Below are 27,170 nucleotides of genomic sequence, written 5' to 3'. Positions count from 1 at the left end.
ACATTTCCAATTGCTTCTGCCAATTTGGTCCTCACTTTGCTTTTATTATAATACTTAGCTGAAATTCCTACACACACACACACACACACACACACACACACACACACACACACACCATAGTCCCCAAAATGATTCTTTTTTTTCCTTGAATCAGGTTTAACTTTCTGAAGGTAAAATCATGAAGCAAAAAATAATATGAGAAAAGGAAAAGGGAAGAGGGAACTATATTCACAGAACTGTAGAAATGAAAGGAACATTTTAATGACAAAGCCTCAAAAAAGAGCTGGATTACTGACTCCTCAGAGGTTTGACTGGTTTGAGAGACATACACTAGCACTTGTCTCCTCAAGCTTATCTGTTTGTTGGTTGCTATGTGGATGGTGAAAATATCCATTTGGGTGGGGTCAAAAATTGTATTACACTCAGATAGCACATCTGTGAATACTGGCCTTTTGAACAAATGACTATAGTTCACTAGGCCTCTGTGCTGTGAGAGGCTGCTTCCCAAATACCAACTTTGAACCTATCCCTACCATATGGACACATGGGGTCAATGAAAAATCGTGTCCAAGGGGCCCCAAAGCATGAGAAGTTCTAGCAAAAGTGACAGATTTTATCCAGGCTGCTGAAGAGAAATGTACTGAGGCTAGAAAGACTAAGGAGGTGCACGCCTTTGGAACGTGTCTGCGGATCAAAATACACCCTAACAGATTCTTGAGAGAACCCCTGGCGACTGTGTTAACCTTGGCATTGTTATCATTAAAAGGCTATGCTCATTTCTGGCACCTAACATTGGACACATTGACAGCAACAGGGTTGATGGAAGAAGAAAGAATCTGTTTTGCAGTTAAAAAAAAAAGAAAAATGTTCTCAGGTTTCTCAGACTATTTGAAATCATGCCAGAGAAATACTGGATTTCAGCATTTTTAAGCTCTCTGCGATGATGCCGCAAGTGGTGTCCCCCACGTGTGATGATATATTTCAGGGCCAGAGTTTTCTCAAGATGTTCCAAGCCTGCAGGCTCCTGATCCTTTTTCAAATTATGAAGATGATAATATCCCAGTGAGAGTTGTGATTAGTCTAAACTCTCCACAGCTGTGAGAGATGAATGTACAAATTCCAATAAAGATTCTGCATGTTCTGGACTGAATTTACCTACATGACATTGGGGCCTCACTCAGGAACTACTTAAAAGAACCAGAGCTGCCTCAATGCTGTTCCATTTCTTCCATAGCATCAGCTGCTGGGAGGCTGGCAACTGTTCTGGGAGGATGTCTCCCCTCACACCACTGTCACAACTCAGCAGTGCCTGTTTATTTAGAGGGTCTGCGTGATGTGTGTGGAGAAAAGCAGGGTCCGGAAAATTAAACCCAAGTACCTGAGAATTCAAAGAGGCCTTGTAATTCATTCTGTGACGAGCAAGAAGGATTATAAAACGCCTTCTAACTAAAGGGGTTGGCCTGGAGCTCTAAGGAACAATAAAACCAGCTGTATCACCACCTCTAACTCATTTAGAATGGTGCTAGCAAGAAGGCAGGCTCGAAGCATTCTTCAGTTACTTGGAAGAGCCAACAGGGCTTTGTTTCTTATTTTGGATACGCTTTCTCTAAAATACTTCCTTGGAATACTAAGTAAATGTAATAGTACATAACATGACCCTTTTTATCATGTTTAATAATTGTATCATTTGAAAACACTTTGGTTAAACTCCTTTATGAAACATCTGATGCTCCGCATGCTTTCCAAGACTGGTAAAGACAGGCGACAAAGACTCACATTATCGTCTACACATATTAACAACTATGGAGATAAAGATTCCTCACTTTGGAAAACAAAAAGAAAATACCAAAGGAATATATACAGTAGTTTCCCCTTATCCAGTTTCACTTTCCATGGTTTCATTACCTGCAGTCAACCGTGGTCCAAAACTATTAAATGGAAAATTCCAGAAATAAATAATAATTCATAAGGTTTAAACTGCACACTGTTCTGAGTAGTGTGATGAAACCTCAGGCCAACTGGCTCTGTCCACCCAGGATGTGAATCATCCCTTTGTCCAGCATATCCACACTGTAAACACTACCCACCAGTAGTCACTTAGCAGCTGTCTCAGTTATCAATTGACTTTGACTGTCGTGGTATAGCAGTGCTTGTATTCAAGTAAAAAGAAGCCATAAAGTGCTTCCTCTATGTGAAAACGTGAAAGTTCTCAACTCAGCAAGGCATTTTATCACCTCATATCTTCACAAGAAGAAGGGTGAGTACAGTACAATAAGATATTTTGAGAAATAGAGAGAGATCATAGTCACATAACTTTTATTACAGTATATTGTTATAATTATAACTAATTTATTATTGTTGTTAATCTCTTGCTGTGCCTAATTTATAAATTAAACTTTATCATATGAGGTTGGACAATTAAATTTGTGAACTCATCCGAGAAAAGTGCTACATAACTCATTGCTGAATATCACTATAGTCACCTTTGAAGTACTCCCCTTGGGAAGCTATGCACTGATGCCAACACCTAGTCCACCCTTCAAAGCAATTTTAAAACTTTTTCTGGAATAGCCATCAGAGCTATCATCTATTACCCTTGATGTCCTGAATGTCATCAAAATGTCTTTCTTTCAATATTTCCTATATCTTCAGGTAAAGAAACAAGTCATTGGAGGCTAGATCAGGTGAGTAGGGAGGGTGTTCCAATACAGTTACTTGTTTACTGGCTAAAAACTCCCTCACAGACAGTGCCATGTGAGCTGGTGCATTGTCATGATGCAAGAGCCATGACTTGTTGGCGGAAAGTTCAGGTCGTCTAACTTTTCATCCAGCCTTTTCAGCACTTCCAAATAGTAAACTTGGTTAACTATTTGTCTAGTTGGTACAAATTCATAATGAATAATCCCTCTGATATCGAAAGGTTAGCAACATCGTTGCAACAAGTTCATGAACTTAGTTGTCCGAAATCATAGATATGTATGCATAGCAAAAAATATAGTATATATAAGGTTCAGTACTATCTGCAGTTTCAAGAATCCATTAGGGGTCTTGGAACATATCCCCACAGATAATTTGGGGGAGTACTGTAATATAGTTTTAAAAATTATTTCTAATGTGATTTTCATGAATGCAGAATCTTCTGTATACATATCACATACTTACACTTCCATTGTTTAGAGTCTACCAAAGCACAACTGGTATTACTCCTGACATCTGGAGATTTTTAATAGTGCACTAGCTATCAGTTTTACAGTTTATCACACAGCCATACACATATGTGATATGTGGCATTTTCTTTGTAGGCACAGACTTTTCTCTCTCTAACACACAGCAGAAATACAACACGACTAAAGTCAAGAGACCAATGGAGAGTTCGATGAGCTATAAACAAAATTCTGAAAACACCAACCTCTGGATGATGTATATATGGTATTTTCTTAAAATGGGAATGGGAGTGGAAGAAGAAGGAAATAAGCTCCATTTTTTTTCTAATATTCATACAAACAAAACACACAACTAGAAACATTTCCTTTTTTATCTTTTCACTTTATGCAAATCTACATGCAAATTGATTCTTTCAACTACAGTTTACCCTTAAACAACGTGGTTTGAACTTAACTGGCCCACTTAAGCAGGGATTTTTTTCAAGAAATACCTGTACTGTTTCCATCCATGGTTGGGAGTTGCAGTTGCAATTGGCCACCTGTATGCATTACTCTACCTACACCATTTTATATTGGGGGACTTGAGCATCCACTGATTTGGGTATCTATAGGGGGTCCTGGAAGTAATCCTCTGCGGATACGAAAGAACAACTAAGTTTTAGGTAAGTCAAAATTTACAGAGGATTTTGACTGCACAGAGGTCTGCACCCCTAAACCCCTGTGTTGTTCAACAGTCACTTACACTGGCACATACCATCTTAGATTTCATCTTTTCTAAAGAAAAATCAAATCATTAATTTAAGCCAGTTAAACTGGATGGCAATGATGCATTGCTCCCCCTGGAACCATGTTGCAAAGGCAACTTCGATATCAAATAGCTTATTCCTGTCTCTCGGCTGGAGGACAATTCCAAATACAATCACCCTGCGAGGCAACTTGGAGGAAAAAAAAAAAAGTTTTAATTGAGTGAGAAATACAACATGCCAGGATTTTAATCATTAAAACAAAGCTGCGGGGAGAATAAACAGAGGAGCCCTACAGATAAGGAGTGTTACCTTGCAGGGAATATTCAAGGTTGGTCTGATGGTAACATTAGTGATGTGCTGGTAAATGTTTCATATGCAACTCTTAGGGAGAAAAAGCCATATTTTGTAGCATTCACAATTTCTCTGGTGTAAATACATCCACAAAGGCTGATTTCAAGCTACCCAAGTGACATCACTGAATGGGAAGTTAAGAACAACCCATTGTATAGTGTTTTAGATACAATAGATGTAAATAACATCAACAGTGTAAGTTATAGTAAAATGTAGTGACATAACTAGACCATAATGATTTTTGAGTATTATTTTTGTTTTTAATATAGTTAATTTAATTTTAAAGTTTATATAATTTAATTTTTAATAATGGTTGAATTTAACAGCTGGTTCCCAAAATTCGTGAAAATTTAAAGGTGAGCTCTAACGAACAGGTAACATTCGCTCCAGCACAACACAGCACGCTGCTCTTCAGGGACATTAAAAATATTTTGACCAAAAACAAACCAAATAAATGAAGTTACTAAATCATCTGGGTCAAACTGTCTCCAATTTCCAAAAGTACCAAACTCTTTGCTATCCCACTTTAGAAGTATTCAAAGTTCAGGTTACACCGTGCATAGCATCTATAGGAATGCCATTAGATGACAACACCTTACATTTTTATCACGCATTACACTTTTCAAAGCCGAGCTCTTATGGAACGGTGGGACAGTATGACCCTGCATAATAAATTTAAATTGGTTGGTAATAGCATTATAGTGCCCAGCGGATGAAAACAAAAAAAGAATTCTGGGAGCTGTTCGTCTAAGAGCCAAGACGGGGAATGGAGCTGGGATCAACGCAAGGAAACCCAAGGCTGATCAGGCGCCTCAAGGTTCCAGATTCCCTCCAGGAAATAATTCCTTCAAAACACAAGCAGGTGTACAGTAGTACTGGATTTTACTCCCTTTCTTCTGTTTTCTAATTCTAACTTCAAAATTTTGACTATATCAGTTTTTCTGATGGAAAAAAAAAGTTGGACGTGATATGCTCTGAGTCCTTTCAAAAATCTGAAATTATTCTCTTATCTGACAACGTTGCAATATTTTTCTCCCGATCCATAGTATGTTACTGTAGACACTTGTGTATATAGTCTATATAGATTTTACTGTGAAAACCATCATCAGGAGTAGTCGTGGCCGAGTGGTTAAGGCGATGGACTAGAAATCCATTGGGGTCTCCCCGCGCAGGTTCGAATCCTGCCGACTACGAGAAGTTAAGGCTTTTGCAGATACTTGTTTTCATTTTGGAGAGAGTTCTCAACTTTCCCACAGATCATTTAAGGAGTTTATATAAACGGCTAGAATACAAAAGGACCCCAATGGAGCCGGAAGAGGAGTGGATAAAGGAGCTAAGGAGTAGTGTGATTGTAGTTACAACCAGAAGGGGAAGATGGGACCAAAATGCGTCAGGCAACCTGGAACGACGAAAAGCCAAGTGTCCTGACGTCGCTCAGGAAGGAACAGCTCCGACCTCCGGCCCTGCGAGGACCCCTGCGCCACGAGACCTCGCCGACCCACAGCACCCTTTTGCACGAGTGCTGTCAGCGCAGTCCTCGCGGACGCCTCGGGAAGGAGCGCGCATGCGCACCGGTGGACGTAGCTGAGGGCGCGCGCGGCGGGTTCTCGCGTTGCCCCTGGTAACTGGAGGGGAGGGGAACGTAACGACTCAAGATGGCGAAGGGTTTGGACGAGCTCTTGGATGAGGTCGAGTCCAAGCTTTGCAGACCAGACCCATTCTGCCTAGGCAAGGTCGAGCGGTCCAGAGGCTGCAGCAGCGGCGGCGGCGGCATCCTCAGCAACGACTGGAACCGAGCCGAGGCGAAAGAGAATCTCAGGTTAACGGACGGGAGGGGTGGGCTGTTCTGGTAAAGCCTGCTCCAAGCCCTAAAGCCTACCCTCCGTCGGAAATCTCCAGCTCTTCTCCCTGTTAGGGCCCAGACCCTCAGTTCCCGAGTCCCGGGGCCGCCCACACCTCAACTCCGTGTCCACGAGGATTCTGGTGTATCTCTGACCGAGGCCCGACTCCGCCCCCGGGCAAGTCCCGGAAAGCTGACCCGCCTCTGAGAACCTGAAGGCCTCAACCAGACAGAGCCTAGAGGGTCCTGAAGGAGGTGAGGAGACAGCGGTGCCGTTTAGGCGCGCTCTCCTGAGCCGCGAGGGCGGTTCTGTACCCCCTGTGAAGTACCGGTACAGAGAACCTCAACCTATTGCCTCTGACCCCATTCCCGAAATAGAGTAATCCTTGGACCAACTTTTGAAGTAAACGATTCCGTTCTATTGTCATCATTAGCTGATTTTGTTTTTCTTTAGCTCAAAGAATTTGGGGAAATTTCTTAAGTCTTTTGGGTTTTGATCCGAAAAATTACCTTTCGAATTTGTCATTTTTTTGATACTGTAATTATAATTCTCCCCACAATCCCAAAAACAAACAGAATTTTGCGTCATAATGAAAATTGCCTTTCAAAGTGATAATTTGGGACCCTCTATAGTAACTTTCTAGAACCTGTTGGAAACGTTTGTAGAATTACACAGAGGTAGCTTTGGAACAACCCAAGAAAGGCGTTCTTGTTAATTTATGGCTGCATCTGTAGTCTTTGTTTTGGTGCGCATGTGTATGATTTCCCAGAAATATTACTCAACTTTGTTGTTACCCAATCTACCAGACTTACCTCTAATGACGTTTATTTGTTTACAAAAATTCACCCTCAGAACAAAAATAGATTGAAAAGATTCTAAAGTTCAGAAACAAGTTCTAAAAATTAATTGAGTACTGGGCAGCATTCTGAAAAATAAATGTAGAGCCAACTACAGTGACTACTTTTAATGGGCTAATGCTCATTTGATGGGATATTTATGCAAATAACACTCATTAATTTGTAGATTATTATCTTTATGCTGGACACCCTTAGATACTCATTCCGGCATTCCTACTATCCCAGTCCCACAGCAATGTTACCTTGAGATTTCTATTACTCTTTTATTCGTTCCTTTAAGGAATGGAGACAGTTTATCAAAGAGCCTTCCAGAGCCTGTTCATCTTAGAACTACTAGTGCAGAGGGTTGGGATATCTTCCATCAGGCAGCTTAAAATGGAAAGGGCTGCTAAGATGGATCCTCTTCAAGCACAGGTCCTTTTATGCCTCTCTCCATAGCCTGTTATTGTACTACTAAAATCCATCCATAATGCTTCTAGCACCCCATCCCACCTTACTACATCAGATTTTTCGGTAATACATTTATAAAAGTTGTAGCAAACCAGTCATGTGTTAAAAGTTTTCATTTGGTACTGTAGTTGTAAAGATAAATTATGCAAAAAACAGCTACAAAGACCCTAAACCGAATACCAAATACAGCCCCTACCTGGTATATAATGTCAAATATTAAAATTTTGTCCTGAGCCAAAACTGATATTTAAAAGTTAGAAACCTATTTATGTTATGAATTTATTAACAGGAGACTGCCTGCTGATTATTGTATAGTGATGTAGCCTGTATCTTTTCCTTATAAGAGTTAACATACTGAAATTGTCTCTTAAAGTGATAGTTCTGCAAATAATAAATGACCATGTTACATCTGGATACCAGGAACAATTGCTAATGTAAGTGGTCAAAACATATGCAATTTTTTGAAGTGTTCAAAATAATAAAGAGAAATATGGGATTAATTTTTAAAAAGACTGATGCAGTTTGAAGTGCAATAGTAATAAAGTGGTTCAGGATGATACAGATGGGAATGTTTACAGATAATACCATAACCTCCTAGGTAATAGCTATAATAATAGCTAACATTTATTGAGTCTTTTGTATGTGCTACATGCTTTATATATGGTATTTCATTTAATCTCCGCAACCCTGTGAGGTGAACACTGCCATCCCATTTCATTGACCTAAACCAAGACTTAAGAAAGACTTAACTTGCCCAAGGTCATATTTCCAATTCCATCAGAACATTGTAGATCTTGATTTAAGTTTTTATATGTACCTTTCACATTTAATTGTGGGTTTCAAGTGTTTGTATTTCTTTTTTTTAGAATATACCTTTTATTTTGAAAAAACTATATATTAAATCAAGATTAGACTATAAGAAGCAAAGGTACAGATAGAACCAATACATGTTTATTAACCTTCGATTAAGATTCTTATATTACAGTATCAAAAGACCAGAAAAATAAAAATATATTACCCTGTTCTTTAAAATTTCAATAAGTTCTTAATGAAATGATGGCTTTTTTTTGTCATTTCTCTAGCAAAGCATAGACAAGTGTAGTCACCGTGAAATTGTGTGATCTAATAACAGACCAAAATCTTATGCAGGCTGACAGTATGGATCCCTAAAGGTACCGATTATGTTGGTAAAGTTTGAATGCATCTGATTCTTGAAATTGTGAAATTATATGAGAGCAGAACCCAGAGAGTATATCATGAAAACCAAAGGAGGAGAAAATTTCAAGACATCTTAGCAACCTGCTGTCATAAAAGGAGTTAGTATCCAACAATGTCAGATGCTTCTGAAAGATTAAAAAGGATTGGAAATCAGAAAGACCATTGAGTGTGGTGATTAGGTCAGTAGTGATCTTTGAGAGAAGAGTTTCACTATAGTTGAGGGATGTAGAGTCCAGAAATAAAATATTACACCTGCAAGAAGTTTTAAAGAGTTGTCTAGATCTCCTTTTTACAGATAAAATGTTTGAGGTTCAAAGAGGTTAACTAATTTAAACTAGGTCAGTAGTTCTCAACCAGTGATGATTTTACCACTCAGGAGGCATTTGGCAATGTCTTGACATTTTGGATTGTCACATCTAGGGAAGGATGTGTTACTGGCATCTAGTGGGTAGAAATCAGGGACACAGTAAAACACCCTACAGTGCACAGTGGCCCTCTCCTCTTCCCCACACACGTTCCAAAGAATTATCTGGCCCTAAATGTCAGTAGTTCCAAGGTTGAGAAACCTTCATCCAGGTTACCAGCTGATGCTAAATCCAATATACTTGTAAGGAAGTAGAAATAATGAATATAGACTGCTCTTCAGTAGTAAGTAAGAGAGGGTGACAGATTCAAGAGGGTCTTTTTGGAGTGTTTCTTCGAAAAGCAAAGTCTTAAGCATGCTTATAAATCAAGGGAAGAAGTCAGTACAGAGTGGAAGACGTTAAGGATAAAAGGGAACAACTGAAGAGGCAAACCCTGCAAATAGATGGAATCAAGCATTCACTCTAAGGCAGCAGTCTCTGGATTTTCTTACATCAGATTAATTATCTTACTCCAAGCAATAACAAGGGCCATATAATCAAATGGTCCAATAAAGTTATGAAGTTGATTTACAGCATCTGTAACATAAACTCTAAAGAGTGTAATGTGTTGAGTGTACAGACTGCCTTAGATTCAATTCCAAGCTTCTCTCACTAGTTGTATGAACTTGAATGAGTTTCTGAATCTCTCTGTCTCTGTTTCTTCATCTATATTGTAAGTATTCGGTAAATGTTAGCTATTAAATAGAAGTTCCATGCAGTAACAGTTTGTATCAATAATCCTGTGATGGCTTTACCTGCAGAAGTTAGAAAGGTAGTGAAAATATTATCAAACAAATAATTGCTCTTTCTTTGTTTGTATTGATCACTTGAGTATATTTGGCTCCTCTAGTAAAAAGATTTAGTGTAACTTAACAATGAAACTCTTAGGGAAAAAATTAGAAAGACATTAAAATTATCTTTGTTTATAATTCTCAGGTTCTACTTAAAATTGTACATATTTTATATTCTTTTTATAGTGGTTGATGTTAAAAAAGTACATGCCCAGCTTTCTCTTGAATATAATGTATTGCTTTAAACATCTTAAGTATGTAATGATAAAGTACATGTGTGAATTTGTAATTGATAAACTATATTTTCTCTCAGCAAACTTAGGTTATGTCCATAGCAGGAAAAAATTAATTAACATCACGTTTATCATTCTATTACCAACTGTAATAATATACTTTATTTAAACAAAACTCTTCTGATACTGCCTGACTTTATCTGCTCTTAAGCTTCAGCTGTTTTGTTTGTTTTTCAGATCAACAGAAACGTTTAAAAAGAAGATGATCTTGACAGTCTTATTAATGAAATATTTGAAGAGCCCAACTTTGATAAAAAACCCTTTGTAAGTCAAGTGTTATAAATGTGCGATAATTTTTTTCATTATTGCAAGACATGTTTAGAATAGTCTGAAAACTTATAAAATGCACAAGTATCTATAGTCCTTTGCATTCTGAGAAATATAATCATTTAAATAAATTATTCCACTTAGAGTTGTAGAAGAAATATTAGAAATTCTCACCATGTGTTTGGTTATTCATTTCTCAGCAAGAATGCGAAATTAAAAAACTGTTAGAACAAATGTCAACTCATAGTTGAAGTTGGTCTGTATTTATTTGTAGACTCTAAGAACACTTTTCTAAAAGACCGAAAACAGTTTTCATTATAGGAATGTGCTTAGCATTTCAGATGCAATGCCATTGCTGTTATTCCATGAACCGTGAGAAAATTGTTAATATTTTAATTTTTAAATGCTTATGTATCTGTATCAACTTTATAAAAGCTCATAAAATAATATAACAGCCCCCTACATATTTACCACTCATATTGAACATATATATTAATTTTGCCATATTTGCTTCTCTGGATTTTTTTAAAGACATAAAAATCATGGTTTAAGAACTCCCCAAATCCTACTCTACTGCCTTTCTTCCCAGAGGTAATCACTGTTCTTTCTATCCATACTTTTATACTTTTATTACATATGTATGTAAACATAAACAATTTTCATTGATGTATAATAGCTCATGTAACTCTACCACAGTTTATTATCCACTCTGGTGATGGACATTTAGGTTGTGCCCAGTTATTGCTCTTACAAACAATGCTTCTTCAGGTATCTTTAGATGTCTTCTTTGCCCATCTACAGGAGTTTCTCTAGGATTTATAAAACCTTGAAGAGGAATTGCTAAGGTTTAATAAGGTGTGCTCATTTTAAACTTTTCTACCCATTGCCAAAGTGTTTTCAAAGTGCTGTATCATTTATATTCTTACCAGCAGTGTCTGAGAATTTATATACTTTAATTTTTACCATTTTGGTGATTGCAAAATATATTGTTATGTTTAAAAGAAAGACCACATGGGAGTCTAAGTTACAAGGACCACAAAGAAAGAAAAAAATCTAAGAAATAAATATAATACCAAAGGTTTCTTTAAAGGTAGGGGAAAATTAAAACACGACAGTGGAATGAAAATCACGAGGCAGTGGTGGTGTTAAGGATATGGATGTGGGCCACTTATATTTTTGTGAGACAGATGAAAAATAAAATTAGTAATACAGATCTTAATATCTTTTTTGTCTCTACATTTAATTGTATTTAATTCATCTGAGATAAATTAATAAGCTGATAGCCTAGTTGCTTAACCTGTCAACACAATGGCAATGGTGTTGAATACTCTGCGGAAAAGAATGCGTCATAAATGCTGACTAGTAATGCTAATTTAATAGAGCAACTATATGATGCGATTCATTGATCATCTGAGTAATTATTAAGTACTACAGGATGCATATCTGTATGTGGGGCACTGTTCATCTTAAAATATTTCAGCAGAAGGAAATACTTCTCTGGCTTGACTTTTAGATACACAAATTTGAAATAGAAGTAGTATCATGAAGAAATAAACTTTTGTGTACTTCTTCTATATGCTCCTTTTTTCAGTTATATCTAATTTTCCAGCCTGCAAGAGGGAAAGCAACCCAAATAAACTTCTGAAGGAGAACAGGTCTTTGTAAAACATTGATTGGATGAGGAAACGTGTCTGTGAATGGCTGGTCCATGCCCACCTTGTCCTCAGAGGCCACATCATGCTAAGAGTACTGCTCCTTCCCCTGATGCTCACCCACTCTGTTATGTTTCTGAACTGCTCTCAGACCCACACGGGAAAGCCCAGAAACACAATAAATATCACAATATGCTAGCTTCGAGTCATAAGTGTGAACCTGGATGGTACATGAAACATGCTCCGAAAAATAGAAAATCATGCAATTATTCTTTTTCAGACATGCACCAAAAGTTTTTCCAGTTCTGCTTAATATCAAATAAAAGAGTTAAGAGAAATAGTAAAATGAAATATTTTTGCCTCCTTAAATTTCCTCACCTACTAGGAAGAATGAAGGAATGTCTCTGCATAGTTTAAATTGCCTTTTCTCCATCTCACTTCCCCTCTTTGGCGGTGGTCCTAGTATGTGGGTTGGTTTATATTGTTTGGTACCATATACCAGTTAACACTTAATAAATGCCTGTTATGATGATCATGTTATGTAACCATATAGGAACTACTGTATGGTTGTGACTATGTAGCTGTACATTTTCCTTGAATGCCTATTGGTTGATACCTTTCCATTTGATCAAAATTAATATTCCTGAAGTTACCCAGGAGTTTGGTTAGTTTATTTTTAGTTCAGGTGAGTACAATTCACAGCCTTTAAAAATGAGTCAGGTTTTTTTCCTCCTCAATTGAATTTTTCCAGTATGAAGTTTAAATAGAAGGTCCTTCATATTAAATCGTTAAACTCTAGTATTAACTGAAGAGTTATAAAGTGACTCTAAATCTTAGCATGCTAATAATAGCAGTATATCAATTTCCTATACTAAAAGAATAATTTGCAAATACCTCAGGGAGGTCTACTTCCCTTTTGCCTTTAAAACGTTTTGATCATTGTTTTTATTTCAGAAACTTTAAAATGATACAGAATTTTTGTTTACGTCATTTAAAAAATATTATTATAAAATAAAGAATATTAGTTTTCATGTTACAATTGTCTAAGTTACTCTTGGCCTTTTGTTTTTTTAACAGAAATTAAAATCTAAATCTTCAGGTAACACATCTGTCAGAGCTTCCATTCAAGACCTTGGTAAAAGGTAAGCTGACATTGCTCTGGTGAGTTATACACACTAGTGAGCAAACACTGTGAGCATAGTCTAGTTGATTTTATTACCACTTAAACAACAGTGACATTTTACAACAAAGCACTGGTTGACTCAGGAGAAAGACCAATAGCAATATCTTTAGTGTTCTTATGGTCTGTGACCTCTTAGTGTAAAGGAACTTGAACGGGAGATTATTGCTATTGTAAATAATTTTCTGCCATGTGGAAAAAAAAAAAGGTAAATGTGAACAGTTTCTCAAAATTAATGTTCTGTTATATTCTTTAGTATTTACTTTGTCCCTTACATTATTTGGCAAGCAGATTTTTCTGTGACTCATTTTAACTCCTTGAGTGTTCCTAAATGTACAGGTTATGTCCAATAAAACAGTGATCCTGGAATAAATACCTCTTTAAAATAGTTGCCTTGCTCAGGAAAATATACAATTTGATTACAAGACTATCGAGTCAACGAGGCCAAATTAACTTCTCATATTTCTTTCTTATAATTTCATTTTTCTCCCATCTGTTGAACATGTCTAGTTGCAGCCCAGTATACCTTGGTGGAAGCACTGTTCCGTGTGGGGTTGGAACAACTACTTCACAGAGGTAGGATATCAGAAATATACCTTCTGATTAGGTTTTTCCAAATTGATACCCTGTTACAACATAGTTCTTATCATTTTGTCATTAATCTGTTTCATAATGAGGAGTATTTTATTAGCCAACCCAAGAACACTTTACGGAAATGTTTGTTACTCTTGGATGATAGCTATTTAAAGCTATGATGTTGAGTACATGTTGTTCATTATGTTGATGCCCTTTTCTAAGCCCCACTTGAAGTGCCTGGATCACTCCAGTCCCAGCTTGGCTTCCACAGGACACCAGGAGAATGAGCTTCTACTTTGTCATTTTTCCTTCCAGGTAGTGGAAGCCAGTGGCTAAGACAGGTAAAGCAATGTGGCCATGCAGCTACATGATATGTACCCACACTAACTTGGCCAAACAGCATGAAAAGCTGCAGATCTGCAGTACCCAAAAAGTTTTCAAGCATAGTCGCTTGATTTTACGTATTTAAAAACCAGAAACCCTCCTTTCTTTATCCCTTCCCCACCCTTTCTTATACTCACTGTCTCACGCAGTACCTCTTTAAGGCAGTCCTTTGGTCCTGATGGTACCTATCCAAAGCCCATATTGGCCTCGTACTCCTAGCATATTGTATGTCATTGTCATAATATGGGGAAACAGATTGGTTTTAAGCAAATCTTTCTGTTGTCCTGGTACATTTGATTCTATCTTTGCAGAGGCCTACTTACCTAGATTATTGTTTTTTGTCTAGTTATTCTTAAAACACTTTCTATTTCTGATAATTTTTTAGGAAAGAAAAGACTAAGATATGATTACATGTTGACCACATTTCAGGAGGGATAACTGTTATATTGAATAATAGAAGTGGGATCTAAAAAAGACATTGTTGAAGAGTTGATGTTGTGCTGGTCTAGATTCTAGGAAACCTGGAAAGAAGGACTGTAAGAACAAAAGGAAATGGGGTCTGGGGAAGCCTGTACCAGGAACACCAGGCAGCAGACAGGCTAAAACCGTGTTTCCCCGAAAATAAGACCTAGCCCCACAATCAGCTCTACTGCGTCTTTTGGAGCAAAAATTAATATAATAAAATTTATATTTTATTATAATATGAGACCAAGTCTAATATATAATATAATACCAGGTCTTATATTAATTTTTGCTCCAAAAGACGCATTAGAGTTGATTGTCTGGCTAGGTCTTATTTTCGGGGAAACACAGTAGCAGTCCATTGGGTGCTGCCTGCTATATGGGTTGTGAGAATTGATAGTGCTTCAGTCATCATGCATTGAGGACTGCCTATACAGAGAATTAGAAGTACTAACTGCCCTTTAAGAAGAATACAGTCTGCTTACTGTCAATCCTGACTATTTGTGTCAACTCAGTGGAACTGACTGTCATAGTCATTTCCATTTCCAAGGAAATGATTATGTTATATTTCAGCAGTAGGAATCCTATATCCTGCTACTACTTTTTCATTTTATCTCAGAATTTGTATGTTAGTGTTTACTTACAGGTATCTTTTGATTTTAAAAATGGTCTTTAAGATAATATATTGTTTTACTTCCAAAAAGTAAATATTTCATTAAGATTTTCTTTATATAGTTTTTTACATGTTCTTTGATTTGGTTCCAGAATAGCAGAGTCTTGTTCCAGGTGAAATTTCAGTGGACAAAAGAATGGCCTGTTTTTCAGCTTGAGGGTCCTGTTACATAATATTGACCAATGAGAATGCCAAAATCCATCAAACCCCATTCCTACCTTCTGCACAGCTACAAAAGCAGAAAACATATACCATTTGCATATATGTGCACAAGTAAATGTTTGCATTCACAGATTTCTTCTTCCTCACCCATTACAAAGATACTAGTCATCAGCTGCCATTTTTTAGACACAGATCTACACCCACAGAAAGATAAGCACATACCTGTTCATGTACATTTAAAACATTTTATGTGTGAAGTACTTTATACGGTCTAGAGCACTTTTTATATACGCATATTGGTTCACCTGCTTCACAGGAAAAAAAAAGCAAAAACAAGATGGAGATAAAGCAAGAATTTTTAATTCCATTTTGTAAATGAGGAAATTGAGGCACTGGTTGTTAAACTCATCAAACACATGTGAATTAAGCACCTGCTTGCTGGGTCCTAAGTTTTGAGTGAACAAACACATTGTGGTGAACAAATATCTGAACGCTTACCTGCCCTCAATGAGCTTTTAGTCTGAGGAGAGAGACTAAACAGATAATTCTACAAATAAGTATTTAATTTCCACATAATATGTAATGTGAAGGGAAAGTGTTATAAACATAGATAATTGGCACCCAAGCTCATGTTAAGGGTTAGAGAATGCTTCCCTCAGCAAGTAACATTTAATCAGACTACAATATGAAAAGTGAGTAGGAGTTAAGCAATGAGAGGGGACCATTGGAGTCAGAGGGCATGCCATATGAGGTGATCCTTCGCTGGGAAAGAGTGTTGGAGAAGCAGAGACCATTCGGGTAAGCTGGAGCATAATGAGTGGGGGAAAGAATGGCTCTGGATGGGGCCAGAGAGGTAGTCAAGGGACGTTTGGTTTGAAGTCCTATAGCTCTCTGGAGGATTTTAGAAAAAGTATGTCATATATGCAATGGAAGCCACTGGTGGTTTATTTGTTTGTTTTTAGCAAATGGAGTGACCTAATCATATTTGTGTTTCTAAAGAAAGTCATTTTGGCTGCTAAATGGAAAATAGATTGGAAGTTGGAGGGACAAGACAGGAGAGGACCCAGAGAGATGAATCAGCGGGCAGTAATTACAGTGGTCCAGCAAAGAGATGATGATAATAGCTGTGATCTGAGTAGAGGCAGTGGCTGTAGGGAAAAGGTGTTACATTTGAGCTATTTAGAATCTAGAATTGACAGAATTCAGTGAATTAAATGGCTATGGAAGGTAGGAGAGAATGCTGTTAAGAATGATTCCCAAGTAATGTGCCTTACCCAAGGTCACGATATTATTAACAAAGCAAGGACTCAAATGTGGAACTTGATTCCTACTCCATTATTCCTTCTAGCATACCAATTTGCAGAAGGCCATATAATAATGTATTAGAAAATCTAATGTAGGGGAAAATCTTTGCTGTTTTTGCTGCTGCAGCTGCTGTTATTTTCCAACTGTCCAAACATTAAGATTACCCTAGTCACTGTGTAGATCTGACAGGAGTTAGCTGAGAACCTCAGGGTAGGGTCTGGGCACAGACTATATTGGGCTGGATTTTGGGCATTCCCACCATAAACATCTTTAAAATAGTAAAGATTCCATTTATTAGCCGAACAAGGGGACAAAGCTGGTGGTGACCACCTTCATATTCTATGCCCTCCATTTTGGAGAAAGATATCTGACAGTTTATCTTTATTGGAATCATGAATTTCGGCTATGCTCTATATAGTACATAGTTATGGAAGAGAAAATAGTTTTAAAACCCTGAACATAAGCATGATTTACATGACCAGGGCACAATGGAAATTGAGTCTATTCTGCTTGTTTTCCGTGTGTTTTTGTTTGATTCCCGGGTGGAGTTCTGATTTGGGAGTAATGCTGAATGACTTTAGAGTATAAAGATTTGAGTCTTTTGCCCAGCTGGTGGAAAGGCAAAAAGAGTAGTAAGAAGCGTGTTGGCAATTAATAAGGTATAGATAAAACCAAGGTGTTATTTTCAAGCCAAATTGAATTTTACTCTCCTAATTATTTTTTAACTACTTCTAAGACTGGATTATTCTATAGACTGGTACTAATTATGATCTAAGAGAGTGAATCGTAGCAGCAGAGTGATTTCTTAGCTGTAAGTTAGTTTTATTTTCTCAAAGGACAGTGTTTGTAGGAAAATGTGGTGAGTGTGAATAGATTTGAATAAACTACTAAATTTTAAATTAAATTAAAAGGCTGTATTTAACATGGTTGAGATTTTACACATACAAAATGTCAGGAAAATTCAAACTTATTGTTCCACAACAGCAATAAATTCAGCCAATTGCACATATGTATTAAGGCATTAAAGTTACACTCTGTGCAATCATTAATAACCTACATATGCATGAGAAAGCAAGTTATGGCAGCTTTGGGAACCATCATTTTGCATTTCCTGATTTGTACATTCAAATTCAAGTACAAATGTGTACGAATATAATTGTGTTGAATTTCCATATGTATATGATACATCATAAATTGCTAACCGTTTGAAAGAAAATATGGAATTGCTTACGAAACATATAGATTTGAATGTTTAGTTATTGTTATGATTAATAATAATTTTACAATTAGAAAGCATTCTCAAAGGAAACTTTAGGCCAAAAAAAATATTGCAATTTTCAAGTTACCATATCTGAATTTTAAGGGAAATACGTGGTAAAAAAAAAATCTAAGTGTGGGTTTTATTTTATTATTTTTTAATTGTCAAAAGATTATATCCTTATTGAAAAAAATAAAAGCAAACTTGAAAAATGTATAAAGAGAAAGATAATCTCCTTCCCTCCCCTCCATTCCCACCATTCGTGAGACAACCAGTGTGAGCTGCATAGTACATGAGTATGCAGTAACCTTCCGTGTTTTTCTCCATGTTCTTACCTTATAAACACCATATAGGATTTTTTTTTTTTTTTGGTTGCTTTTACAAAATAGAAACATGCTATATATGTTACAGTGCACCTTGCTTTGGCCATCCGCTAGGTCAGTGGGTAAATTAATTCTCTTTATCAGCTGCCTAATATTCCATAGTATAAATGTACTGTATATTACTCAGTCTTTTCGCTTTTTGGTAGATATCCAACTGGTATCTTGTTTTTGTCACTTCAACAATATTGCAGTAGAAATTCTTGAAATATATGCTTATTTGGTACTTTTATTTATATGCTTCCCCAAAATAGGATTGCTAATGGAACAGCTAGGGATAATTTTAACTTTAAAATAATGCCAAGATTTTCCCCCAAAGGTTATAGCAATTCATATACCTTCCAGAAATGTCTAAGAGTGCTAATTTTTGCTAACTTAATTGGTAAAAAAATTTATTTTCGTGGTTGCTATAAATTTTAATTATTTATATTTTACCTTTTAACAAACACTAGGAGCTAGGCACAATTATAAACACTTCACCAATATTAACTCATTAGGTCCTCATAATAATTATTCTATGAGATGTGTAAGTATCGTTAGTATCCCCATTTTACATATAGGGAAACTGAGTCAGAGAACTTGAGTTACTGGACTACAGTTACACAGTTAGTAAATAGTGGAATCCGTTGAAGCTAGGCAATCTATGTTCTGAGTCTACACTCTTAACTACTATAATACCTGCATTAGTGAGATTGAAAATATGTTTTAAGTTTTTTATTTATTTGTTGTGATGTTTTCTTCCACTCTGTTACTGGTCTTTTCACTTTGGTTTGCGTATCTTAAAAACTCTTATTTCCTTTTAATGTTTAGATGATCAAATATATCTATATTGATTCTAGTTTTAAATACTTCAAACAATAGAGGTTTCTTTAAAGTAATCACAATTATTATGCAAATCAAATTGTAGCAGCAATTCATAATTATTGCCATATAGTATCATTTTACTCTTAAAGTCCCTATGTCGTATATGAGTTTTGAGAATTACTTGGCATTTCAGTTCCTCAGATATTCATTAAGTACCCGTTACACGCTAAGCATAACTCTAGCAATTCTGCCCTCTTTCTTTCCTGCAGCATCAGCATTTTGCCTGTCACTACATCTTTTCCATCAATATATAAACATGCTTTTTTCCCTCCTTTCTTAAATAAAACCTTTTCTTAACCCCACTGCCTTTACCAGCTACCACTTCCATTTAAACTGCTCAGATATACCTTCTCAGAGAGGACTATGCAGGCCACTATTTAGAATTGCAACCCACTCCTTCTAGTACTCCAAATTTTATTTACTCCTTATTTCATTTGAAGCACTTTTCATCTTCTAACGTTGTGATGAGTATTTATTCTTTTCTCATTAGAATTTGAAGCTCCATAAGGACAGAAATCTCACTAGCACAGAGTAGGCTTTCAGTAAATATTTTTTTAAGTGAGTGAAATGCCAGATAGTGGGGAAACAGAAACAAATAAGATAGTGTACCAGCACTTAAGTTACTTAAAGGGGAGACATTCATTTCAATATAACGTGGCAAATTCTGTGATAGCGGCATCTTTGAAAATTTCAATAGGAAGGGAAGCAACTTAAAGAAGTTAGCTTAAGTGAAGATCTCCTCAGGAACAATTTGAAAACCATTAAACTAAAAGAACTATACATTTATTGTGTTTCTTTTATATTGGTCCAATGTACATGTGTGCATACGACAATTAAATTCGAGAACTTGTGCAACGATGTTGCTAACCTTTTTTGGTACCAGAGGGATTATTCATTATGAGTTTGTACCACTGGACAGTTAGGCAAGTTACTATTTGGAAATACTAAAAATGCTGCGTGAAAAAGTTAGACGACCTGAACTTTTTGCCGACAATTCATGGCTCTTGCCATCATGAGAATGCACTAGCTCATAGCACTCACTGTCTGTGATGGAGTTTTTAGCCAGTAAACAATAATATATTGGAACACCCTCCCTACTCACCTGATCTGGCCCCCAATAACTTCTTTTTTTTTCACCCGAAGAGAAAGGAAATATTGAAAGAAAGACATTTTGATGGCATTCAGGACATCAAGGGTAATGCGACAACAGCTCTGATGGCCATCCCAGAAAAAGAGTTCCAAAGTTGCTTTGAAGGGTGAACTAGGTTGCTGGCATCGGTACATAGCTTCCCAAGGGGATACTTCGAAGGTGACCATAGTGATATTCAGCAATGAGTTATGTAGCACTTTTTCTAGGATGAGTTCACAAACTTAATTGTCCAACCTTGTATATGTATCAGTGTGTAAGATAGTAGTAAAATGGGTTTGTGCAGAAATTTAACATGAAAGTTCAGACATATAATCAGTCCTTTATTATGAAAATTTATAGTCAGATTAATCTTTACTTTTCTGTTGTTTGCTCTGTAATATGTAATATGTAGTATATCCTATGAATAAATCACCATATTTTTATAATTAAACATACTGATAATCTTTAATGTACAGTTCTTTTTCTCTGAACAGAGCATGTGACCTCTGCGTTGTATATCGTGTGATTTCTGGGTGGTAAGCTACAATGACTATATGTGGGACAAATCATGCGATTATCTATTTTTCAGGTATGTTTCTAAAGAATTTCACTCTGTGAAAAATGTACCAAGTACAACTTTATATTTCTCGTCTTGCTATAATGTCTCTTGGTGGACTTGGCCAAAATGCAAAATGTGTGGCCTCTACCTCTCCGATATTTGTCTCATCCATCGCCCCCTTTCGTTCTGTCTGCTGTCAGCCTGGGTAAGGACATGTTACTTCTGGACAACAGTACAGAAATAGCTTCCTCACTGAGTTTTTGCCCACAGTCTCTTCTTTCAGGCCACCCTTCCTTGCTGAGAATTAAGCAAACTATAAGTATCTCATCTCCTGCCTAAAACCCTTCTGCTTACAGAATCATGTGCAAATTTCTTAGTATGGCATTTTTACCCTCCACAATCCAGCCCCTATCTATTTATTGTCCAGCTTTGTCTTTCCACAATATACTTTTCACCATCACAGGTTTTTAGCTACATCAAAATTAATACTCCCATTCCCATTCCCTGTGACTTTGTGCAAGCTGTCTACCTTCTGGGACACCTTTTCACCATTTTATCTACCTAAAACCCGACCTGTCCCTCAGGGAACAATTTATTATGCATCTTCCATAATTTCCTCACCATTCTCAACTTGGAAGTAAATTCATTCTTTCCAATGTGTCCACAGTACTTCATACCTATTTTAATACTCACTGTAATATAAGATTGAAAATCTTAGGTTGGTTTATATGTCTGCCTCCCTCCTTGTGGTCAGGATCGTCTTACTCATACTTTTACAATTTGTACATTCTTACACATTTTCTGAATACCTACTAATTTTTTTAAGTATTATAAGTTATAAAAATAAAATGATGCATTCACATTTTTAAATAAAAATTTAGAGCTAGAAATTAATTGTGCATATATCGTGCATTTTTGGATCCCTAAACCTGTGCCTAAACAAAGACTATATTTCAGACACAAGTAATCAGAATATATTGTAGCATCTCCAGTAGCATAAAGAAAAGGGTGAGTCTTTCTTCCACATCTCTTCTAGCAGCCATTTCTCGTGTAAATCCCTGGGAGTCTCCTCTAATGTAATAGTTTTTAAACTTTTTCACATCAAGAACTACTTTAAAAATCTTATGAAAACTTTGAATCTTCTACACACACACACACACACATACACGCACATACACGCACCTCACAAAAATTGAAATGTACAAATACATGGAAAAATTAAAATTCAAGAGGTTTCACAGTCCCCATTCAAAATAAAGTCTAGTACAGTCCCAAAATTCCAGGTCAGGTTAGCCCATTTTAATTCCATAGTTGAAAAAAGTCAGCTGTTAGTTTCAGGTCTGTTTTGCCTTTTCTGACTTTTCTAAATCCTCTGCTAGACACTGTCTTCTAGTTAATCTAATAAGTGATTAATAACCCCCATATGTCACTAAAATAAGCCATCAATTTTTAGAAAACTAGTATAGGATAATAGAATGCATGTAATATCAAAACTGGGGTGAGCACAGGCATTAAGTAAACTCACTGGTGATTTAGTGGTAATGAGGAACTTGCAGTGTCTAAGAGTTATCAAGGACATCATTTGATTTCAGTGGTAGCCTGATTTTAAAAAAAATATTATGTTACTTTTAGATAAAACTGAGAATTAGAAGATTTATTATACTATTAAAAATAAATAACATTTATTATGTGTCTTTCTATAGTATACTAAATACAATATTTTTAAAGCAATAATAACAAGTAATTATATCAGTAGAAAATATTGTTTCAGCCCTCAAGATACTTAGAAATACTTGGGAAGTAAGAGAATGGACCAATAAAAAGGCTGTTACAATCATAGGATAGAAATCATTAATGTGATATTTTTTATTTTGTAGAGCTTATTAGTGTTTCCTTTAATCAAACAGACATTATTCAGCACATTAATCTGTGGCATTCTTAGATATTGGGCTCACAAGCTGAATAGGACCCAGTTTCTACTCTCAAGTAATGCAGTTTTGAGAGGGAGCAACATCATGTGATAATATAATGTGATAAATGTGACAGTGGAGGTAAGTTAAAGAAAGAGGAGTATCACAGGACAAGGTGTATACACTCACCCTGAGGTATGAGGGGAGGCCTCAGACTCTTGAATAATAACTAGGAGTTGCCTGGCAAATAAGATGGTCACTGGTATTCTTTTAGGAAGTATTTTTAAAGACACAAGTGAAACACGTGGCATGTTTGAGGACTTACAAGTAGTGTGTGCTGTTGGAAAGTGTTGGATACAAAGGCAGAAGATGGCAAGAGGTGAATTAAGTAGGAGACAAAGATTAAAAGTGCAGAGCCAGGAAAGACATACTGAGGAATTTGGACTTCATTTTTCAGGTTGTGGATAACCACTGAAGGCTTTTATTTTTATTTTTTAACCAAGACAGCAATCTGAATAGAGGTGATTTTTTTATCATGGGGATTATTGAAGGATGTTATGATAATCCAGTGGGAACAAATGAGGACCTGAATTATGGCAGTGAGGAGGGTAGAGAGGAGTAGATGGATTTGAGTAATATTTTAGAGGTAGTCCTGGCTGTGAAAGGTGAGAGACAGACATCGTCTAGGCTGTATCCTGGGTTTTGTGTTTACATTGATGGGCAACGGTATTGTCCCTTTGATAGAGGGAACTGATGAACAGATTTGAAGGAAGAGGCTATACTCATGTTCATTTATGGGAGCTGCTAAAACTGGCTCTTAAGTTCTGGTAGGAAATGTAATCTGTAACGTGGTAGTTGAAACCATGAGATTGGATGATATGACCCAGGAATCCGGCAACTTGGAAGCCTGTCAGTGAATGCAGAGTTAAGGGATCATTTAGTTAAGATAGGAGGTACACTGATGTTTATTGTTGTCAGGGGTAAGGGAAATATGGGAGGGGAAGTGTGTGAGTAACGAGGTCCTGGAGGCTTTGGGGCCTGGAGTTCTGATGGAAAGTGAGCCCTTGGATAGGAAGAAGAGTTTCATCCTCTGTAACTGGGTGAAAGGAGGTAAGATATTGATGCTTTCTTAGAGAAAGCTAGGAGATGGAAGGCCTTTCACTTCTGATGGCCTGGCTTTTTGAGTGAGGATGTGGTCTGCTGAAAGTAAATGAGTGGAGGGTAGATGAAACACTTGAGGAGGGAAGGGAAAAAATCACAGAGGGAAACCAGAAGTAGGTGACTGAAAGCGAGTTAAAAGGTTTGCAGAGTGCCATTGAATGCCCAGCAGAACATGGGGAGCCATTTGTTTTCAGTCTGCACATTATACAGTGAAACGCCATGCTGTTGTTTGTTTTATTGTCCTTATTTTATAAATGGGGGAAATAAGTGTATCCTAACTTTCACAAGTTCTAGAACTTTCTAAAAGATGCATAATCTATATTTGACTAATCTATATCCTGCCATAATAGCTAAATTAAATGCTTTTATTTTTCTATTAAATCTTTTTTTTATGGGAAATAATGAAATTATTTTATTTTCTAAGCTTCTAAGATATGTGCTGCTTAAAAAGCATTTGAAATGTATTAATTAGTTCCTTGGCTGTTCATGATTCCTACTCTTAAAATCTCTCATTATTTAATCAGGTATCAGATGGTAAATTTTGTCAAAATATATTGCAGGTTGAATAAAGATCATTTTTCCTTCATCTAACAATTTAGTTTTCATTAAAACACTTTAGTTTTTGTGGAGTTTTTTTCTTTCTGATAAAACTTGGATGATTCATTTCTTCCCTGTAACCTTAGCTAAGTCACTTAACTGGTCAAAGTCTCATTTTCCCGAAATCAGACAGTTGGCCTAGAAAATCTCTCAGGTTTTGTTAGGTTCTAACTTTCTAAATTGTACCTGGGTTTTGTACAATATGATACTGAATGTGGTGTCCATTGGCCACCAGAGGGCACTTTATAGCCTGCCTTCTATTGCAGTGATAAAAAGTAACAATAGGACTATATATATCTTTTTAAATATTTATACTGTATTTCGTCATTTTACTTTGCAATTTTTTCATCATTTCATTTTGAATTGTTTCATTTTCTGCCATGGAATAGTTACATGAATTCAGTACATGGATTATCATGAAAATCATAATTGACTTTCTATTAAACTTTAACTTCTCTAGTTTTTAATAAATGCATCAAGTCAGATAGTTATAATTTTTGTGATGGTCCTGCTCATTGATTCAGTTATTTTAACATTATTGTCATTTAATGTAGGATAGGCATTTATTTGTTGCTGATACTATAAGTAAATAAACATTGAAACAAATGAAAGCTATAGTTTCAGTTCAACATATAGAAATAAAAGGCACTTTTTCTCTATTAATGTAAAAATTCTATAGTTAATCTATCGAAGCGTATTATTTTTATATCTCTTATATGCCCTCCATTTGCCAATAATACAGGCTTTTAGAATATGGTATAGTGAATATCTGAGTTAGGAGATGAACCACCATCCTTTCCACTCTGTTCTCTATTATGTCACCTCTGATAAGACAAATCAATAATTCTTCAGCCTTTTAGCTCTTGTGTTCTAAACAGCCTTAATAAACAGACCTAGAGAATTAACATTAAAAAAGACTGGATACCGAGGAAATACCATCAGAAAGAACTCAGAAGCATCTCTTTTATTGTTTGTGAGAGGGGATCAAGGTTGTTTAGTGTTCAGATGTTGTAAAGATAGGAAAATAAAACAATTAGAACTTTTTTTTTTTTTTGTCATTAAGCACTGCACAAAGCCACTATTCTAAAACATTCATATTTTCACTAATAGGAACAACATGCCAGAATTCCACAAATTAAAAATTAAGTTGGTAAAGAAGAAAGGCACACGGGCATATGCCTGCCAGTGTAGCTGGAGAACTATTGAAGAACTGACTGACCTTCAGACTGATCATCAACTGCATTGGATTTGTGGTAAACATTAAGAATGCAGACTTTTCACATTTAGACAATGCATCCATGAGAGCAGTCCATTAATCATTGTAATATTTAGGTAAAGGTACATAGCAGTATCATGCCCTTTGGAAAAAAACAGGAAGTTTCATTTAATGACTCTTCAAATTTTTGAAGACCAAAGGACTTGAGAAGATAATGAGCTTTAACATTTTGGAATTATTCCCTTTTGATGCATGGACATTTACTTTGTAAGTAATGTAACGAGTTATCCAAATTCTTCTTTACCATCCTATTTCCTGTTAAATGGAAGTTTAATTTTGGAGTTTCATACAAATATATAGCCTTTGACTAGCACTGTAGTATTACTGACTGCTGATAACACTTAGCATAAACATTCCTCATTTATAGCATTTAAAGGGGATAAAGTCGGCCAGTGCATAGAGGTCATTGAGGGGTATATACATCACCCTCTAATCAGAGCTGTTATGCCAAATATCATAATTTAAACATGGCAGAAACTATGTAAGCAGTGACTAACTGAAGGGTTTTCAGGAGTACAGGTATATTGTAAAATGAAAACACTGCCTATATCTGACATCACCAACTGAAAGCAATTTTATGTTCAATAATAAGTATGACCAAATTGTAGCTTATTTCTCCTTTTGTTCATTTAGATATCAAGTTATTTAGTTTGCAATTTAACAAATACCATTTATGTATAAATTTTGGGAGTGGGGGAGGGATGCACCTAAAATCACAAGGAAATGCCTAATACAAAGTCATTGTTGGATTTTCCAGTACTTTCTAGTCTTTAATGCTTAAAACTCCAATCAAGTAAAGGAAACAGCAAGTAATATATTTTCTCAGGCAGCCTGTTGATTTTTCTGCTAGAATCAGATCTACATACTGTTTATTAGATGAGTGCATGAAAAGAAATAAAGCATAACTGAACCAACCTGTTGGGCTCCTTCTTGACATCACTGAGACTTGAGGAACTCTATAATAGCAGCACATTCCAGAAATCAGTTACCTTAAAATTACCAGCTCCGAGCCACAATGGAGAGATTCTGGGGGCTTTCCAGTCTGCCAAAAGCTCTTTTTACTGCATGTATCTAATATGTAGTTCAAATGTGTGACACAAGACATACTGAAAAGGAGTAATTGGAGCAAACTTATGATCTGCTTAGTCTTATGCTGAATCCATTCCAACCACCCTACTTAAGCAAAGAAGAAAAATCTGATCATTAAAATCCTTTTCCTAGCCATGACACATTTGCACATGTGTAAAACTTACTTTGGTA

General features: G+C 36.2%; 1 protein-coding gene and 1 non-coding gene across 2 annotated transcripts; both read left to right on the top strand.

The window, feature by feature from the left end:
* The first annotated feature begins 5,372 nt into the window (after positions 1-5,372).
* Positions 5,373-5,454, top strand: TRNAS-AGA (transfer RNA serine (anticodon AGA)). Its single transcript has one exon. It is a non-coding gene; the product is annotated as a tRNA-Ser (tRNA).
* Positions 5,455-5,861: 407 nt separating this feature from the next.
* CFAP418 (cilia and flagella associated protein 418) lies at positions 5,862-25,933 on the top strand. Its single transcript, XM_033126090.1, is given in 8 exon segments — positions 5,862-6,080; positions 10,293-10,306; positions 10,309-10,379; positions 13,112-13,176; positions 13,725-13,790; positions 20,902-20,909; positions 20,912-20,996; positions 25,745-25,933. Coding segments are annotated over 8 exon segments (627 nt in total). The 5' UTR covers positions 5,862-5,916; the 3' UTR covers positions 25,899-25,933.
* The last annotated feature ends 1,237 nt before the right edge of the window (positions 25,934-27,170 follow it).

This window comes from Rhinolophus ferrumequinum, chromosome 14 (genome assembly GCF_004115265.2).
Source record: "Rhinolophus ferrumequinum isolate MPI-CBG mRhiFer1 chromosome 14, mRhiFer1_v1.p, whole genome shotgun sequence".
NCBI lineage: Eukaryota > Metazoa > Chordata > Mammalia > Chiroptera > Rhinolophidae > Rhinolophus > Rhinolophus ferrumequinum.
The sequence above is the reverse complement of the archived record's forward strand: the minus strand, read 5'-3'. Positions and strand labels throughout refer to the sequence as shown.